This window comes from Neopsephotus bourkii, unplaced genomic scaffold, assembly GCF_033783945.1.
Source record: "Neopsephotus bourkii isolate Nb327-2 ecotype Australia unplaced genomic scaffold, CSIRO-AGI_Nbou_v1 NB_1765, whole genome shotgun sequence".
Taxonomy (NCBI): domain Eukaryota; kingdom Metazoa; phylum Chordata; class Aves; order Psittaciformes; family Psittacidae; genus Neopsephotus; species Neopsephotus bourkii.
In genome coordinates this window covers 7,839,314-7,858,869 of record NW_026902239.1, presented here as the reverse complement: position 1 = coordinate 7,858,869, position 19,556 = coordinate 7,839,314, and the positions used below count along the sequence as shown (strand labels likewise).

Below are 19,556 nucleotides of genomic sequence, written 5' to 3'. Positions count from 1 at the left end.
TGGGGACAACTCTGGCAGAAACACTCTACAATAGATTGTTTCCCTTATTTATAGATAGGCATTTAGAGATGCATGTACGACATACAATCTTTTTTCTATATCAAATTTGTTTAATTCAAACTACAAACTCAAGCAAGAACTGGATTGCTTTGTTCCCATGTCCTGCCTGTGACATCAGATACTCTATACTAATGTATGTGTATATACACAGACATACATATGTTTGTATCTATCTGTATAAAACTTATCTGAATGATTTATATCTGTGTTTTCCCTCAGTCCAACCCTCTTAAAAACTTGAATCTGCCCAGCTTCATAATGTCTGGTCTTTTGTTGCCAATCACATCTCATTTTAAGGTTTTTAAATGTTCATTTGGCAGAAGGAAGTCCCTTATTTAAACAGGGATGGCTCGTTAATAGGAGAACCATGTAATATAACCAGACTTTAAATGATCCCCCTGGAATGTGCAAGTCTGGAGTGCATCCCCTTAATTACTGTAGTAGAAAATGAACACAAATTCTCTGGTTAATCACATGTGAGCCCAAACTAAAGAGCACAGTTTGATGGACTCACTCTGTAAGGTTTCCCTGTTGCCACCCATCAGGGAGATTGGTCCTTAACTGCATTTGCAGTCCAGTTCTTTTTCACAAATATTGAACTATTTTTCCCTTCCATTTTAAATAGGCAAAACATGCCAGAAATTAATTAGTGTTTTCAAATTAATTATGATTAAGCTTCCATAATGGTGATTACAATTATTTCTTTATTCATTTCCCAACCCTCCTTCTCATGATTTACCTTTATATCAATTTCACCTGAAGAGATTTACATAAAAATTTCCAATTAGACAGCTTCTGTCACAATCACTGAGGAGCTCTGAGTTTGATTTACAGGTGATTTTTGCTAGCACCCATTCAAAGTCAAGGTTTGTGAAAAATGACCAGAGCTGTGGGAACTGATAACACTTAAAACATGGGTGTGTTTTCCTTTATATTTTATAAAAATAAAGCTACTAATAACATCACTTGTAGCAGTGATGGTGCCCACTAATGTCACTGAATAATCCAATATTTAAATGATTTTTTTGCATTTTCATTTTTGAGGGCTTATGCCTTCCCTCAGTCCCACAAAGAACTTTAATTGTATCTTTAAATATGTTCAGACATTCTGGCTTTCCTTAATGAGCTAGGAATCCTGTCCTCCACAGGTGGTTAATGTAGAAAAAAAGCCCAGAGACACAAAGGCTCTCAATCTGGCTGGTGGATTTAAGTAACAATTAAAATAGCAAGTAAATTAATCAGTTCATAAATTAACTATTTGCAGTTCTAGGACTATCTAGCAATGAAGGTTATTCCAGTTTTATATCAAGAAACTCTGTCAGTTTAGAAAGCCTTCCTTAAGGAGAAGGGTTGGATTTTTCCTATTTTGTTATGTTCTTGCAGAAAGAACTTGCATAGAAGAAATCTACGGTATTTGAATTTCCTTTGGTTTATTTCCCCATAATGTACAGATTTCCTCTAGGCAACAAGGGACTTCAAAATATAGATCCTTGTACCTTTTAAAATTGAGGTTATGTTATTCTTCATATTATACAGAAGAGAAACACAAATTAACCATGAAAAGTAACCTGGAAATGTTGAGTGCAATTTTCTTCATCTAAATAACATTCAACTACTGTGTAAGCAAATTTCAATAATTTAGGAGGTCTTAAAATCTAGGAAGAATTCAATTATCTAAATAAATTCTTATCCTGATTATTTGGAACTAATCTGGGACACTGCAGCAAAGTAAATATAGACATGAAAAGTGGATCTTGGACTTAGGTATGGATTTTAACCAGTGCAACCTCCTTTATATGCATGTGAGTCAGACAATTTTCCAGTTGAGAAATATAGTCTGTAATGATTTCTGAATCATTTCCTCTGTAGTGATTTCTGAATTAGTTCCTGAATTATTTCCATGTCCTTAGGAATGTCTTAGAAATACAAGTACCAGAATTACTTTATCTCTGCTTTCCTTGCACACCGTATCTCAGATTCCTGATTTGTTATTTCTGTTGCAGCATTTAATGACTACAGTATTTGAAACTTAAGGCTCCAGGAAGTGTTCACTTGATTTAGATGCCTACTTTTTTTGTACAATCAGGAGAACCTCCAACTGCAATGAGATACTGTAAATCACCTTCTTGTGATCTTAACCAAAATTAAACAACTAACATTAGATTAGTATTTCAGTAATAAGCATGATTGTGTCCCAAGATTAAAATAAAAATTAATTTTGTGGGTTTTATTTTAAAATGCTGCCTCATTAGTTCTGCTATTGTATTCTAGATTTTAGATCTAAAACCATCTAAATCTTCTTTTAATTTTGAAATATATTAACACATTTCTGCTGTTTTAACAGAGCGACATCCGATAACAAATGCAATTGATGGCAAGAACACTTGGTGGCAAAGCCCTAGTATCCAGAATGGAATTGAGTATCATTATGTGACCATTACATTGGACCTCCAACAGGTAGACTTCTGTTTGTTTGTTTCTGCAAAGGCTTTCTTTCTTGCACAGTAGATCACCTGGATTCTTTTCCTCTTTGCTTTGTGTTTCTGTAACGTTATGAGGATGCACTTAGCTTCTCCTATAACATTCTATTGTTTATACAGATAATTCTGACCCGGTCATTGTAATATAATGTACTGAAAAAAAAATATTTTTTTCACATATATTTTTATGAAGTCATGTTTAAAAGTCTTTAAATATAACATTTTCAGTATTTTTTTCATGATAACTTCTGGTTTGGCTCTTTAAAAACAGTTGGAAAGATAGTTTCACGGAAAAACTAGTATCAGTAAAAGTTTGTGTTCAGAATACTTTCTTGTTTCAGTAACAAATCACTATACACTTAAATACACAAAAAATACTAAAAATACTTAAATACTCTAAAAATAGTTCATCTATGTTAGGGATATATGTCACATGATAGGTTATTTTGAGGCATCCCTCCTGGGTGAAGAAGGTTTGGCTATCAAAGTCCTTAAATAAATTGCCTTTTGTTAGTGGAATCTTGCTTGACAGATATAGCTATGCAGAATTCAGTCATTTGATGCTTATGAAAATGCTACAAAAATTCCAGGTATGTAAACAAGAGGATTTGAAGGTAGATGGAAAATAATTTTATTAGTAATATGCCAGGATAAATACAGAACAGTTATCTGGTACAGAATTTCTTCATCATGCTATTTAACTTCATTGTTTTGGTATTCAATTAAGTAGGTAACAAGTTAATTCTTCCCTATCTCCCTTAAAATCTCCAATTTGAGGCTGGCTTATATTTGTCTGCAACTTGAATCAGACCAGAAAAGAGAATGATAAAATTATTTAGGTTGGATCTTTAAGATCATCAAGCCCAACTGTAAATCTAACACTGCCAAGTGCATCCTTCACTCATGTCCCTAAGCACCACATCTATGTGTCTTTTAAATACCTCCAGGGATGGTTACTCAACCACTTCCCTGGGCAGCCTGTTCCAGTGCCTGACAACCCCTTCAGTGAAGAAACTTTTCTAATATCCAATCTAAACCTCCACTGGCACAGTTTGAGATTATTTCCTGTTACCTGGGAGAAGAGACTGACACCCACCTAGCTACAACCTCCTTTCAGGTAGTTGTAGAGAGCTGTAAGGTCTCCCCTGAGTCTTCTTTTCTCCAGACTAAACTCCCCAGGTCCCTCAATCATTTCTCATAAGTTTTGTACTCCAGACCCTTCATCAGCTTTGTTGTCCTTCTCTGGACCTGCTCCAGCACCTCAATGTCTCTCTTGTAGTGAGTGGCCCAGAACTGGGCACAGGACTTGAGGTGCTGCCTCATCAGTGGCAAGTATGGGGGGATGATTACTGCCCTGGCGCTGCTGGCCACACTGTTTCTGATACAAGCCAGGATGCTGTTGGCCTTGTTGGCCAACTGGATGCGCTGCTTGTTCATATTCAGCTGCTGTTGACCAACACCCCCAGGTCTTTTCCCACTGAGCAGCTTTCCAGTCACTCTTCCACAAGCCTGTAGCATTGCGTGGGATTGTTGTGACCCAAGTGCAGTCCATGGCATTTTGACTTGTTGAACCTCATACAATTGGCCTTGGCCCTTCCTACCCTCAACCAGATCAACATTCCCATCCAACTTGCTGTTGTCTGCAAACTTACTGAGGGTGCACTCTATCCTGTCATCCAGATTGTTCATAAAAATGTTAAAGAGAACTGGCCACAGTACTGGGCCCTGCAAAACACCACTTGTGACCGGCTGCCAAGTGGGTTTAGCTTTATTCACCACTACTCTTTTGGCCCATCCATCTGGCCAGTTTTTACCCAGTGAAGAGTATACCCATCGAATACATGAACAGCCAGTTTCTTCAGGAGAATGCTGTGGGAAACAGTATAAAAATCTGTTTTCCAGGTGTTAAGAAAAAAGGAAAGATCCTTTCTCTGGCTCACTGGATAGATACTACCCTTCCCAGCTCCCTCTTTCTCTGTGATCTCTTCATTGAGATGAGTTTTCTGTTTCAGTTTATTATTATTGGTTTATTGAATTCACTTTGAACCTGCCTGACCTTATCTTGCTACTTTCTCATTTAGCTGTACTTAAAGAGGACAATAGCTAATTCTCAACTAAAGAGGCTTGTACTTTATTTCTTATAAAAACTCCGTCATACAAATGATCTGATAGTAAAAATTCTTGTAAATCTCTTGATTATGTGACTGTGAAGTACTTGGAGCACAGTAGTCTTTATTTCTGGAGGAGCCTTTGAATCCTGGAAAAACTGTTAGTATTCTGGCTTTGGAACCCTCGTTGTTACTGGCAGAAACAATCCTACATCTGCGTCTTTGGCCTTATGTATGCAAAAGTATTCATCATGCATTTCTTTCAATCAGCAGAGCTAATAATGAACTTCAAGATAAGTCCTGTGCATTAGAAAGATTTTTAGTGAGGGGAGAGGTTTAAATGTTTTTTAAACTTTCAGAGTAATTAACTGGTTTGCCTTTACAGCATGGGATTGTGCGTTTTGTTGGCTATGATCTGTTAGTAAGTGAACAGCTCTCAGGCATTAGAACAAAATAACCATCCTTGATTTTCATCAACCCAGTGATTTTACCTGTGTAGTTGTTTAGGTCAGGTCTGCAAAATCTAGGGCTTTACAACTTCTGCTGTATCAGTATCTAGATTGTCATAAAAAAATAAGCAAATTTATGCACTTATGAAAGTTTAGGGTTTTCTAATATACTAAAAGCTGGCAGCTACAGGGTCAGTGACTATATTGAAGAAAAAGTATAGGTTGTTCTAATTTATTTAAAAGTGTTTCTTTGAGTCAACAGTGGTCTGAGAATACTGCACTGTGTTGTGTGGGTTTTGGGGTTTTGGTTGTTACTCTTTAAAATGAGATGATGCTCAAATATGATACTGTTTCTTTCCCATGTTTTCTTGCTTATTCAGAGTAAGCTTCATGGTCCTTTTGCAGTACTAAAGCTGATACCTTCTCTCAAGCTTATTAAATTGTATTTGCTGGAATAGGAGCACTGTCGAGGTTTCTGTGGATGTCAAGAGAGGTGGTGTCGTGGTTTAAGCTCAGCCTTAAAACATGCAGTCTCTCTCTCACTCCCCCTCTTTCCTTCCTCTGCTCCCAGAGTGATGGGGAGGAGAATTGAAAGAATGTAGCTCCCACAACGTGTTACCACCAATAATAATGATAAGGGAAATAACAACGGAAGCAAACACAACTGCTCACCAACCACCGACTGATAACTCGCCCCCACCCAGCCCGGCCTGAGCAGAACTAGCCCTTTCGGGTAAGTCTGAGTTACATCCTGGGCATGGCGTGCTGTGGTATGGAATACCACAGTTTGGGTCAGGTGTCCTGTCTCTGCTTCCTCCCTGCTTCCCCACCTCCCTGGCAGATCATGAGATTCAGAACGTCCTTGGTCAGACTAAACATTTGAGCAACAACTAAAAACATCGGTGTTATCAGTACTGTTCCTAGGCTGAAAGTAAAAAAACACAGCATGGCACCAGCTACTAAGAAGGAGAAAAAATGACTGCTACTGCTGAACCCAGGACAGGTGGCATAAAGGTGTGTGTCACTGAGGCTGCCTGGCACACTCTATGATCTGAGTAACCCTTGTAGTTAGAAATACATGCTATGTTTACCCACCACTTACATGAACAGAAAAACAGTTTTGTTCCCCAAAATGTTATAAATGGTCTGTTGCAATTTGCATGGCTTTTAGGCTGCTCAGTAAGGAATAAGAGTTGTTTGGATTTTGAGGAATATTAGTAGTTTCTGTGTGCTTATTTAGGTATTTTGTAGACACGGCATTGTAGACTCTATTAAAGCAGGCAGTGAAAGACAAAATTTCTGTTCCAGGTAATGTCATGCATAGTAGCCACTATGGATGATGAAGGTCACCGGATATCTCTCAGACCTCACTTAAAAGAAGTACCATTCTTTACTTTTGGCTTGTAAGAGATTCAGTAATTGCTATGTGTGTGTTGATAAATTATTGCTTTAAGTATAAAAATGTTTAACTTCTTTTTGTAAGATAGAAATAACAAATGACAAATCTACAGGTAATGGACTGAAATTGCAGAAATGCATTAGTTTGTATGTTATTACTGGTAATTATGATAGTACATGGAATGCTTTTAGCAATCCTAATTTCATAAAAAAAAACAAACCCAGGAAAATAATGAATTTATAGAATGTTTAGCCTTTTCAGTCAGCTACTTCTTTTTTTTTTTTTATTTTATTGTGCAGTGTAGCCATATAAAAATGTTATATACTAGTTAGCAGTAACTAATAAACTGAAGAAGTAAAACATATTTAACTTTAAAAGGAGCCAAAATATTATCAGCTGAGTTGGGAAAAATGCAGTCCTCCCACTTCCATTTGCAAGTGCATAAGAGGTAAAAATATGAACGTAGATTTACATGGGTGTTGCTCAAAAGACTTTAAATGGAGGTTAAAATGAAAGGTTGAGCTACCCTGGTTACTGAAAGGGAAAACTGCTGATCTGAGTTTAGCAGGGTAGGTTCATCATGTGGAAGGTTGTTGTACCTATGAAGCACTCACAAGTTACCAGGAGAAGCTGTCTGCTCTTCTGCATCTCTTAGTCCTGCTTGTTGAGTAGGGTGTGTCACTTTTGCCTTAAGAGTGGTGGGCAGTTCAAGTGCAACAAAAGTAATTCAAGTCCAGTGAGTGATATTTAGCAGGACAGATAATAAGTTTTCAAGAAGTACGGAGAAGGGAATTGGCAAAATAGAAGTGCTTAGATTTCCAGGGAGAACATGTTCCCTGGAGTCATGCTATCCCAAATCTTCAGTTGGTTTAAATTTCACTTTGATCTGTAAGATTAGTAAAGTATCTTTAAAGGAAATTGGCAAATACACAGGAAAACCAGTTGGTAGTTTGAAGCGAGGTGGTCAGCCCATCTGTTTCCGATTTCTGCATACATCAGGACACTTTCATTAACAAATTTCCTGCTGTGGTAGAGAACAAGGACATTTGCAGTACCCTTGATACTGCTAAGTTACTTTATGTGGGGTTAGAGGGCTTCTTTTTCACTATATACTTAATATTTTTTGTAATGATTCTGGGATGTTTTATGTGACTTGTAGATTTGGAGAACTTGAGTAGACCCAAACTTAATGTTCTGGCAGAAAAGTCTGGACTTAAGAAATATATCTTAATTGTTGGATACAGTGGAGGATCAGTTTAGTGTCCGGGTAATCCTTTCCAGTCATATACTTCTGAAGGAAAGTAGTTGACACTCCTCAGGGCCTTGAAAGATCTCATAAGATACGCCTCATAAGGTGCAAGAGCAAAAATTACTGATGAACTGATTACTTGATTTCTCAGTTTTAAGTTCCTTAAGCTCTGATAGTGTCCAACTCTTTCACTGTCTTTTCAGCCTGTCTGCTGCCCTTCTTCTATAGGAAGGGAGGAGGGAATGTGAAAAAATATGTTCTGACTCCAGGCAGAAATCACTGCAGTCCTACTTCTCCTGAAGTGTATTTCAGTACTTTTGGACGCATGGACTTTACTGTTTGAGTTGTACGTGTTATACTTTAGAAATTGTCACACATAAAACTGTGTAGAGAATGGAATAGCTGGAAGTAATGGAATATTTTACTTGTTCAGAAGGATTTTGAAAAAAGTTTACAAAAAGCAGATAATGGTATTCTGCTAATGCTAAATTAATTATTTTTTTATTCTGTATTGTTCAAATATAATTTAAATAGAGGATTTTGATCTGGTTTTGAATGATTTCTTTCTTCAATACCCATGAACAGAAATATAAGCAAATACGTCTGCATGTACACAGTCACAAACATGTGTCACGTATCCCTAGTAAGGGTAATGCTAGGGAGAGGAAAAGGATTGAAAAAACTGAGAAAGCTTTTGCTTTCTCTACACAAGAAAGTACAACTTTTGCTCTGTGGCAAAAAGCACACATGAGAGAGCTAAGAAACTGTGGCAAGATGAAGGGGAGTGATTAAGGCTGGGACAGGGAAGATAGCAATACAGGATTTGGACTAGTGTTATAAAAGCTCAGTCTGTGGGAAGAGCTTAAAAGGGAGAGAAAAAATACCCTCCTGTATCTGAAGGTAAACAGAATCAGTATGCGCATAGTTGCCACCAAATTGAAAAAGAGATCATTATGGAGGAAGAGTCCCATGGAAAGTACATCTTCGCTCTTTACTGTGATGGATGGGACAGCTACAAACATCAGAAAAAGCATACAATAAATGTCTGAAAGTAACATATCACAGCTAAGTTATGGACACCACTTGCAGAATATGGACTGTGCTTCATTATTTAGTTACTGTGCTTTATAATTCTTGATCTTTTTTTAGATTTATTTTTATTTTAAAGCTCAAATTTTGGGTTGTGCAATGTTTTTATACCTCTACTCTTATGCTGAGGGCTTCTATACATAATATGAAATGTGTGTGACATGAATTATATATAATATTACAATTAATAATATAATTTGAACATTTGGGTAAAATTTGAAACCAACTGAGGAAAAAAATCTGAATACTGGTACTTCATGTTACACTGGGAGTGAAGGGGGACAGACTTGAGAGAGGACTTGTGTTTGTTTCTAAGGACCCAGCTTGCTTGTCAGGAAGTTTTCTTCAGAATAGCTCTATTATGGACCATGAGCTGAATGTCCATTAGCGGCTGAAATGGATCAGGTATGTCTAAGCATGTTCTCCTGGCTTAGTTCTTATCTGAAGTGAGTCTAGTTTGTGAGCTCCATGTTCTATTCATGATGTGAATGAAAGCATGCTAAACTGGGAGGTGGGAGAGTCACCTCAAAAGCATGTTTACTATCTGAGCTAAAAAGCTGAAGTGAATGTACCCTTGTAAGCTCTGTGTCTGAACAGAGTCCAGATTTATGTTAAGCCTATCAGATGCTACGCATCCCAAAATGGTGGTATTCCACCATGCCTTAATGCAATATTGCTGATCTCTGCTGGGGGAGAAGGGAAGTATGAAAAATGAGAAACTTCTTGAGAAGAGACCTTGCTTGTAGGAGCTTGCTTGTCATTTGCTCCTCAGCTTTGCCAGTATGACTGTTCTGTGTTGATAGCTGTTTGAAGGAAATATTATTTTCAGCTGTCAGTTCCTGCACATTAGCTGGGTCCCTCAGGAGAACACAACTCTCTTTCAAAAAGAGTTCATCACTGTTACACAGCAGCAGAGATTGGATGTTTGTTAGCTGAGTTGAGGCAGGTGTGTTATGTATTGTTTTGTAGAATCATGTTGAAGATGTTGCCCATATGTGTGGCTAGACTGAGACAGGCTACCTTTTCATAATATGCTTAATATAAAAAATAGCTGTTTTTAATGAAAGATTATGTGAACAATTAAAATCTTATTTTCATCACCACTTCTCTGCCAACTTTTGTACTTCTTCCCTCTTCCTTCTAGTGTTTGACTGAGGATGTTACAAGATGATTGCTATAGGAGTGGCTGGCTTGGAGGACTTTTGTAACCTGAAAAGTGAAAAAGCCTCAAAAGCCCTTTCTGACTAGCCTTTTTTTGTGTGTGTTTCTAGTAAATGAGGTATTGCCTGTGTATCACCATCCCTACAAAAGCCAGCCTGAAAAAGCCTATTCTAGAGACTGTGTCATATTGCAGGTTAGCAACAGAGACTATGAATTTACTGTCTGCATCCCTGTCCAGTTTATTTTTTTCTTAAGAAATAACCTGGTTTTGAGTATTGACCATTTAGAAGTTGTTGCATGATTTTTTGATTCTAGATCTCCCTCTTGTCTGGTTTCAAAAATCTACTGGAACCATTATGTGGGTCTTGTCTATACAGTTGAACCTCACACTGAAATACAGTTAAACTAATCCTTCAGGGATTGAATGAAGTCAGTCTTACAACCATAACGTAAATCGGATTATAAGATATTTCACAACAGCATGGCTTCTTTTAATACAGATGTATAGTTTTTTTGTTTTAACCAATAACAGTTCACCTAACAGTGGCTCAGGAATGAGAATGGGTCAAGCCATATTAAAATAACCTTTACACATTATCTGTATAGTAGTAAAGAATATGTATACCACTAGGAGATACTGGCTTTTCACGTTATATTTTCTGTGTTCAGGTATATCAGATAAATTTTTCCAGTGGAAAAAAAAAAATTACAGCTAGCTTTCTATTGAATAACTTCTGATATTAACTATCAGAATAGCTAAAGGAATAAAGACAAGGTTAATGATACTGTATAGTCTTGGGATACAAGAACCAGATAGTAAAATTGTCAGTTGTTCTTCAATTGTTAAATGTGTATGTATGACTAAAATTTTGCTTAGGTTTCCAGTTAGTATTTTCTTTTGCTGAAAATTGTGTACTTCAAATGTCTGAGATGCTTTCAAAATAGTTTCTGTAAAGGTAGAATTTAATGCTTCTCTACATCCCCAAACCAGAAAGTAATTTAACAGAAATAAAAATTAATTCAGACTGAGACTTTTCACCAACAAATGCCAGTCTGTTTTGTCCATCTTCAAAAATGTTTGTCTAAAGACAGAAATGTGAACAGAAGCAAAGTCTGTTCAGAATGTAATGAAGCCATTCCATAATTGCTGTTCCCTCCACTCTCCATTGCATCCCCTCCCAAACTGACATTCCCGTCTCTCTTGTTCTGGCATCGGCACTTGTGCTGCCATGCAGTGAACCAGATTGGTACCTTGATACTGAGAACTGCATCTTATCTTGTTTTGGGGGGGTTAGGTTTATGCCAGATCAATTTTCTACTTTGGCTTGCTGTGTGATGTTTTAATGCCAGCATGGGGGAGGGTTTAGGAACATGTTTCTGGAGGCTGTGGCGAAAACATTTCCACCCCTTTACAGAGCAGTTGTCACTCTATGTTGGATTCAACTGATTGTAAATCTTAGAAGTATAAAATACCACTGTCAATACCTGCAACGTAGGGCTGTCATCCCAAATATTTGTTTATAATATTTCTTGCACAAGAATCATTATGTTTTGAAGTAATGTAAACATTTGACAATGCAAACATTCATTATCTAAAAAAAAAATAAAATAAAAAAATTGCTAAGTTCTGTTTCCTGGCTCATTTATACCTGTGGTAATGAACTGTTAAGGTGGCAGCCCAAAAAAAGATGTAATTAAAGCCATAAAAATGAAACTGTGATACTAATATTAAAAAGAATGAGATCTGTTTTGTTTTATTAAAGTCCTGAGCCAATTTTTAAACATGCAACTGGATGTTAGTTATAATACTTTTTCTTTTTAATTATTGTTTCTTTTTTGTTTGTTGCCTTTCATAGACTTGACTCCGAACATTTTAGTAATACATTTCTCTAGCTTCACAATTTTCAATGCAATAATCAGATAGCCATAGGATGAAACAGAACGTACTTTGTCCTGATATTTTTTTTAACCAAAGGGAAACTATTGGATTTGGAGTTAGTTTATAATGGAAAAAAAGGTAAAAAACCACCCAGGAAACAAACACATAAAAACACCAGTGAGGTTTTATAGCAAATGTACCTAGAAAACATAATTATTAGTAACTGTGAAGGCAAACAGATCTGTAGTAAATATTTTGACATCACAGTGAACTTTTTTAAGAACCACCTGGTTTATGGACTATTAACAAGTATACTTTATATTATACAGCTTTCCACCTTGCTTTCTCTTCATGGAAAGGAGAGAATACATGCACACAGCTAGCACTGGTCGTCTAGGGCTCAGAATAGTTTCCTACATTGATATCACTCAGACAAAAGCCTAAAGAAAAATTAATGACCTTTTGCCTTAGTTAAGGGTTGATAATGCACATCTATGCCAGCCATAACTTAAGTAGAGCCTGCTGCATTAAGCCTTTGGATGTTCTAAGAACAACTGTTAGTGAACTTACTCAGTCTTACCTTCCTGAGGCATTAAAAAAGAAAGTTTTTTATGAGTGGTGCAATAACACATGGAGGGAGTACTCTCCCATTCAGTTTGAAATGCTAAGAGGCCATTATTGTTCTGAGAGATCAGTTGTAATACCCACTATAGAAAGTGTTGCCAGCGAGGTTGAGTAGTTGTCTTAACTATAAATCTCTGCAGGCTTTTTTTTTTTTTTTTAATGTTCCCTGCTAAATTAGACCATAACTTTATTGCTTTGTGGCTAGTCAGAAAGATTTCTAAATAAGCAAATCCTCTCAGCTTCAGCTCATAATATACAATGACAAAGATAAAAAAAAGTGTTTTGGGAATTTATAGTTTTTCTTCCTGAGTTTACTTGCCTTATATTTTTGCTTGGTGACTACAATAAATATACACACCCTTATTCCTTCTCTAATTTCAGCTTTAATCAAAAGAGCTATTCACCTTTCCATCCTTCAGGCAAATGACTTCCAGGTGTAGGTCTTAAGTACTCCATTATAACTTAAAATCCAGTTCAAAATACATATACATTCTGACATGAATACAAAGTTTTCTTCAGATTTTGTGCTATTAGCAATTCTGATTTTAAAGAAAGTCACGGAGCCTGGAAGAATGGTGTAATTTTTTTCAAGTTAGCTTTTTATTCATCATAAACTATTGAATGACAACATATTTCTCCAGTAAGGAGAGGTAAATATGTTCAACTGAGAATCCTATGATCCCTCTATAAGTTATGCCGTAGTGGTCATGAAATAATGCTTCCGCTGTGCTAGCCATTTATCACAAAATTATTATTGAAAAGTAAGGTCAATGCTACAGGATGGACAACAAGGTTCTGTAGTACAATGAGCCGGCTTCATCTGAAGCTCGGTTCAGATGCCTCTATGCAAATGCCCGTAGCATGGGGAACAAACAAGAGGAATTAGAGATGTGTGCTCGTCTACGGGGGTATGATATTATAGGCGTCACAGAAACATGGTGGGATGGCTCCTATGACTGGAGTGTTGGAATGGAAGGTTACAGACTCTTTAGAAAAGACAGGCCTGGCAGGTGCGGAGGGGGAGTTGCCCTTTATGTTAGGGATAGGCTGGAGAGTATGGAACTCTAGGGACTGGTGAGCAGTTAACTGAGAGCTTGTGGGTCAGGGTTAAAGGGAAAACAGCGATGGGAGACATTACTGTGGGGATCTGTTACAGACCGCCTGATCAAGAGGAACCTGCGGATGAAGCACTCTATAGGCAGATAGGAAAACCCTCACACTCACAGGCCCTTGTTCTCATGGGGTACTTCAACCACCCTCACATCTGTTGGAAGGACAGTATGGCCTGGCACAAGCAATCCAGGAGGTTCCTCAATTGTGTGGAAGACAACTTCCTTCTGCAAGTAATAGAGGAACCAACAAGGAGAGGTGCCATGCTTGACCTCCTGCTCACCAACAGGGAAGGGCTTGTGGGAAATGTGGCGCTCCAGGGCAGCCTTGGATGCAGCGGCCACGAGCTGGTTGAATTTGAGGTCCTTAGGAAAGTGAAAAGAGCGTGCAGCAAGCTCACTGCCCTGGACCTCAAGAGGGCAGACTTTGGCCTCTTCAGGAACCTGCTTAGTAACGTTCCATGGAATATAGCCCTAGAGGGCAGGGGGGGGCAAAGACTCTTGGCTGATATTCAAGGATCACTTGCTACAAGCTCAGGAGTGTTGCATCCCAACCAGAAGGAAGTGCAGCAGGAGGGCCAGGAGACCTCCTTGGATGGATAAGGAGCTGCTGAGGAAAATTCAAATGAAAAAAGAGTTTTATAGAAAGTGGAAGCAAGGACAGGCGGCCTGGGAAGAGTACAGGGATGTTGTCCGGGAAGCTAGGGACCAGGTTAGGAAAGCTAAGGCCCAGTTAGAATTAAACTTGGCTAGGGATATTAAGGATAACAGGAAGGGATTCTACAGGTACATAGCAAATAAAAAACAGATTAGGGTGAGCGTAGGCCCCCTCAGGAAGCTCTCGGGTGAACTAGCTACACAGGATTTGGAGAAGGCTGAGGTTCTGAATGACTTCTTTGCCTCGGTGTTCTCTAGCAAAGGCTCTGACCGCACCACCCGAGTCCTGGAAGGCAGATGCAGGGATTGTGAGAATGAAGACCTTGGGCTCACTGCAGGAGAGGAATTGGTTCGAGACCATCTTAAAAGTCTGAACATGCACAAGGCCATGGGTCCTGATGAAATCCATCCGTGGGTCCTGAAGGAGCTGGCGAATGAAGTTGCTAAGCCGCTGGCCATCATATTTGAAAAATCATGGCAGTCAGGTGAAGTTCCCGATGACTGGAAAAAGGGAAATATAACCCCCATTTTCAAGAAGGGGAAAATGGATGACCCGGGGAATTACAGACCAGTCAGTCTCACCTCTGTGCCTGGCAAAATCTTGGAGCAGGTTCTCCTGGAAGGCATGCTAAGGCACATGAAAAACAACAAGGTGCTTGGTGACAGCCAGCATGGCTTCACTAAGGGGAAATCCTGCCTGACCAATTTGGTGGCCTTCTATGATGGGGCTACAGAACTGATGGACAGCGGTAGAGCAGTTGATGTCATCTACCTGGATTTGTGTAAAGCGTTCGACACTGTCCCACACGACATTCTTGTCTCTAAATTGGAGAGACATCAATTTGGTGAATGGAGCACTCAGTGGATAAAGAACTGGCTGGATGGCCGCACGCAAAGAGTTGTGGTCAATGGTTCAGTGTCCAGCTGGAGACCTGTAACGAGTGGTGTCCCTCAGGGATAGGTGTTGGGACCGGTCTTCTTCAACATCTTCGTCGCTGACATGGACAGTGGGATTGAGTGCGCCCTCAGCAAGTTTGCCGATGACACCAAGCTGTGTGGTTCGGTTGATACGCTGGAGGGAAGGAATGCCATCCAGAGGGACCTTGACACGCTTGTGAGGTGGGCTGATGCCAACCTCATGAAGTTTAACCATGCCAAGTGCAAGGTCCTACACCTGGGTCGGAGCAATCCCAGGCACAGCTACAGTTTGGGCAGAGAAGAGATTCAGAGCAGCCCTGCGGAGAAGGACTTGGGGGTGCTGGTAGATGAGAAAATGAACATGAGCTGGCTTCAGTGTGCGCTTGCAGCCCAGAAAGCCAACCGTATCCTGGGCTGCATCAAAAGGAGTGTTACCAGCAGGTCAAAGGAGGTGATCCTGCCCTTTTATTCTGCTCTCATGAGACCTCACTTGGAGTATTGTGTGCAATTCAGGTGTCCTCAACATAAAAAGGACATGGATCTGTTGGAACAAGTCCAGAGGAGGGCCACGAGAATGATCAAGGGAGTGGAGCACCTCCTGTATGAAGATCGGCTGAGAAAGCTGGGGCTGTTCAGCCTGGAGAAGAGAAGGCTGCGTGGAGACCTCGTAGCAGCCTTCCAGTATCTGAAGGGGGCCAATAGGGATGCTGGGGATGGATTCTTCATTAGGGACTGTAGTGGCAGGACAAGGAGTAATGGGTTCAAACTTAAACAGGGGAAGTTTAGATTGGGTGTAAGGAGGAAATTCTTTCCTGTTAGGGTTGTGAGGCACTGGAATAGGTTGCCCAAGGAGGTTGTGAATGCTCCATCCCTGGCAGTGTTCAAGTCCAGGTTGGACGAGGCCTTGGGTGATATGGTTTAGAGCGAGGTGTCCCTGCCCATGGCAGGGGGGTTGGAACTTGATGATCTTAAGGTCCTTTCCAACCCTAACCATTGTATGATTCTATGCATGTACGCTCCTTTCATTGAATATAATAATGACAAAGTTATTCTCTCACTCTCACTTTGTGCTCTGTGAAGTCCATGCTCCGTGAGGTCACATGCTCTGTGGAAGCACTTAGAGACATTTATCAATGATGTTCTTTAGACAGTCAGTAAAAACAGTCATTAATGTAGCTGGTTTTGTTTGATTTGGGCTATTGTGGTCTAAGTGATTGAAGAAACTTAAGAGAGTGGCCTGTATTGGATCCCTTCAGCTACATAGCATGGAAAAACAGACTTGATCTGTTCTTAACATGTACAACTTCATAGTGAAGATAAACATTTTGCTTGGTTCTGAGTCATACTGTGTATGTCTTCTAATTATTTGCAAGTAAATTCTGATTGTAAAATGGATCTGAGATGGAACTATATATATAATAATTCACTTTTTATATTCCATATATCCACTGCTATGACATAGAACAACATATCCACATCTAAAACAGTTCTCAGGATAATTTCATAAGTTTTAAGAACTGATAGCAAAAATTAAAACTGAACATGCATACACTTTTTTTGATCTGGAAATCTGATTTAGAATCTCATTTCTTTCCCATTTCCTTCTTTACTTATGTATGTTTTTGAAATTTCCAAAATTTAGTGACAGAAGATAGCTTAGAATCACTGCCAGAATAAATCTTTAAGCCTTTTTAATCACCAAAATGAAGCATGTTGTTTTTGAAAAGCAAATGAAGAAAAGAAAGAAGCAAGCAAGAGGATGAAAATATTTTGGAAAAATATCTTTTTTATTTGAAGGCTTAAGTTACTACTTTATTCATATTTTCATTGTTCAAGTTGTTCACATTGCACAATATTTCCAGATTGAGATGGAGAGAACATTATGTCATGTTCAGGGAATGGGTATAAGTTAGTGCATGCCTATTTCATATTAGGATCCACTATTTAACCTCAAAGAACTTATAGTCAAGATCGAATCAAAATCGTAGTTCTTCAAGATGACCATACATGGTGAACAATATGTCCTTTTCCAGACAACTCAAAGTAAAAGCTTGTGAAGGTTTCAGCAGAAAAACATTAAAGGTTCAAAAGTTGATAATGCAGAACATGCTCCATGCTAACAGTGCAACAGTTTCAGATGTTTCTTTGTATCCCTCTCTACAAGGTTGATAACAGATGTTGCCTCATTAAGTAACAAGTATATATTTATATAGTATAAAGCACTCTGCACTAAAGTCAGAAACCATAACATGGAGAAAGATCTTTAATTTCACATTGATAAAATCAGTGCAACATGACCATGCTGCGCTGATTTTTAACTGTCATACAAAAAGGAAATGTGAATAATTTTGATGAGATACATCCCAGGGTCCTGAGGGTTTTGGCTGGTTATAGTTGCCAACCCACTCTCCATCGTATTTGAAAAGCCATGGCAGTCAGTGATTTAAGAAAAGGGAATATCACACCTATTTTTAAAAGGCTAATAAAGACCACCCTGGGAACTACCAAGCAGTCAGTCTCTAGTGCAGGATGTCCCTGCTTAAGGCAGCAGGGTTGGACTAGATCTTCAAAGGCCCCTGCAACTCAAACCATTCTATGATTCTATAAGACAAATAAGTGTTCTCTAGGAAATACTGGAATAATGCATAAGAATCTGCATCTGAATAAATAGTTTTATCTATGTTCAAATTAATATTCTCATTGTGGAATTAAAATGTGAAGACTTGGTATGAGTCTGTAATAGGTGAGGAGATTAAGAATAGTTTTTAAATGTTTAGATTTCAAGGTTTGTGCATTGTATAACTTTTAAATGGAGTTAAAAAATATGGCTGTGATTGATAGTACTTTTCTTCTTAAACTAGATTAACGGATAGGTCCTCTGTGCAGATTGTGAGAGGATGATGCATTGAAACCTCAGTGAAGGAAATGAGAGCACATTGCCCTGACTGCTCTCAACACTACAGGACCTTAGCTGAGCATCAGTTCTTGGATCAAGGAATCAGGAAAAATTTAGGGATGTTTTAGCATCAAAAGAGAAGAACCACCTTTTCTGTTCTTCTCTTCTATTGTCTAGTTTTGAAGAAGAAGTGTTTGCATATCGGCATTTCCTTCAGTTTTCCTTTCCTTGCTATACTCTCTCTTAATGGAAAGAAGTGATTAGCCTTAGGAAATAAAGATAAAAGGAATTGCTTTCTTCTATTATTTGAAAGCACTGTGAAAAGAAATTACTACCTTAAGCCCTCAATTTTGGTGTATGCTAAGCCAATGATGAGCAGCAAAAATGGTCAACAGAAGGCAGCTATTTTTGAAGCCTTCACAAACAACTGAACAGTGGGAGAAAACCAGCAGAGAAAATTACAAAGTAGTAAGTTGACATTGCCAGAAACTTTACAGGTACTGACTCCCTCCATTTGGCTTAATGTAACCTAGATATTCAGCAGCTGGACAACTTGAGAATTTTATAAAGTGCACTCTTACAATAGACTTTTTTTTTTTTTTCTAAATGGCACAAGTTGTAATCATCTTTTACTTACAGCATGAGCAAAAGTTGAGAGGTATTAATAAAGGATTTATTTTTCTCAAGGAGATAAAAATATTCTTAAAGAAACTTCAGCCTCTCCAGCAGTTATATACAGAGGAGGGAGAAAGCTGACCTTGTTCTATGTTGAGGTATTTTTAAATTTTTTTTTTAAATGTATGTGCTGTAGATATTAACAGAATTGGATGGAGTGTTTTATATGAGTGATTTTTTGTCTCATTAGAAAAGATAGAAGACTTCTAACTGAAAAATGGCTTCATTTGGAGATGCTAACCTTAGAGCTTTTCAAAGTTTGCTGTGGTAAAGTTTTTCGTAGTTTTACCCACCCAATGCTGTGGACATCTTATTTTGCATGACACTCATAGCTACAGTTTTTCTGGGACAAATGATGACCTGCTATCTAGTAGCCAGAATTATTTGCAACACAATGGGAAAAAAACTGTTGGAATCAAGTGTGTGCAAGTTTCAACCCAAATTCCCTATCTGGTAGCAGCATTTCAGTTGGAAGCAGCTTAAATGAATAGGAGAGATACTGTCATTAGAAGGCATGGCAGGGAGCTGTTCAGCTCTCTAAATTGATATTAGCTGAATCCTGCTAAGCAAATTTTTTTTTTTTCCTCCATGCCATCATTTTCAATTACAGAATTTCTGACTGTGAGGAGAATGTTTGAAACCGTGGCCACTGTCCCTCAGGACAGCAATCGATAGGTATGTGCTAGAGGGTCATTTGAGGGATCTGGAGAGCCACTCCACTTCTAAATTAGGCTTTTTCTCTGTCTGAGTTGGATGTTAAAGTAAAATGAGAAGGTTAGTTGTTCTTAAATAGCCAGTTGTTT

The 19,556-nt window shown here is 38.5% G+C and overlaps 1 protein-coding gene across 7 annotated transcripts in view; it reads left to right on the top strand.

Annotated features, from left to right (window-relative positions):
- Positions 1–19,556, top strand: part of LAMA2 (laminin subunit alpha 2) — a 361,801-nt gene that overhangs the window by 94,781 nt on the left and 247,464 nt on the right. For all 7 annotated transcript variants that reach the window (XM_061378283.1, XM_061378279.1, XM_061378277.1 and 4 more), the window contains exon 3: positions 2,405–2,517. In XM_061378283.1, coding sequence (XP_061234267.1) covers positions 2,405–2,517 — 113 coding nt within the window. The remainder of the gene's footprint in view (positions 1–2,404; positions 2,518–19,556) is intronic.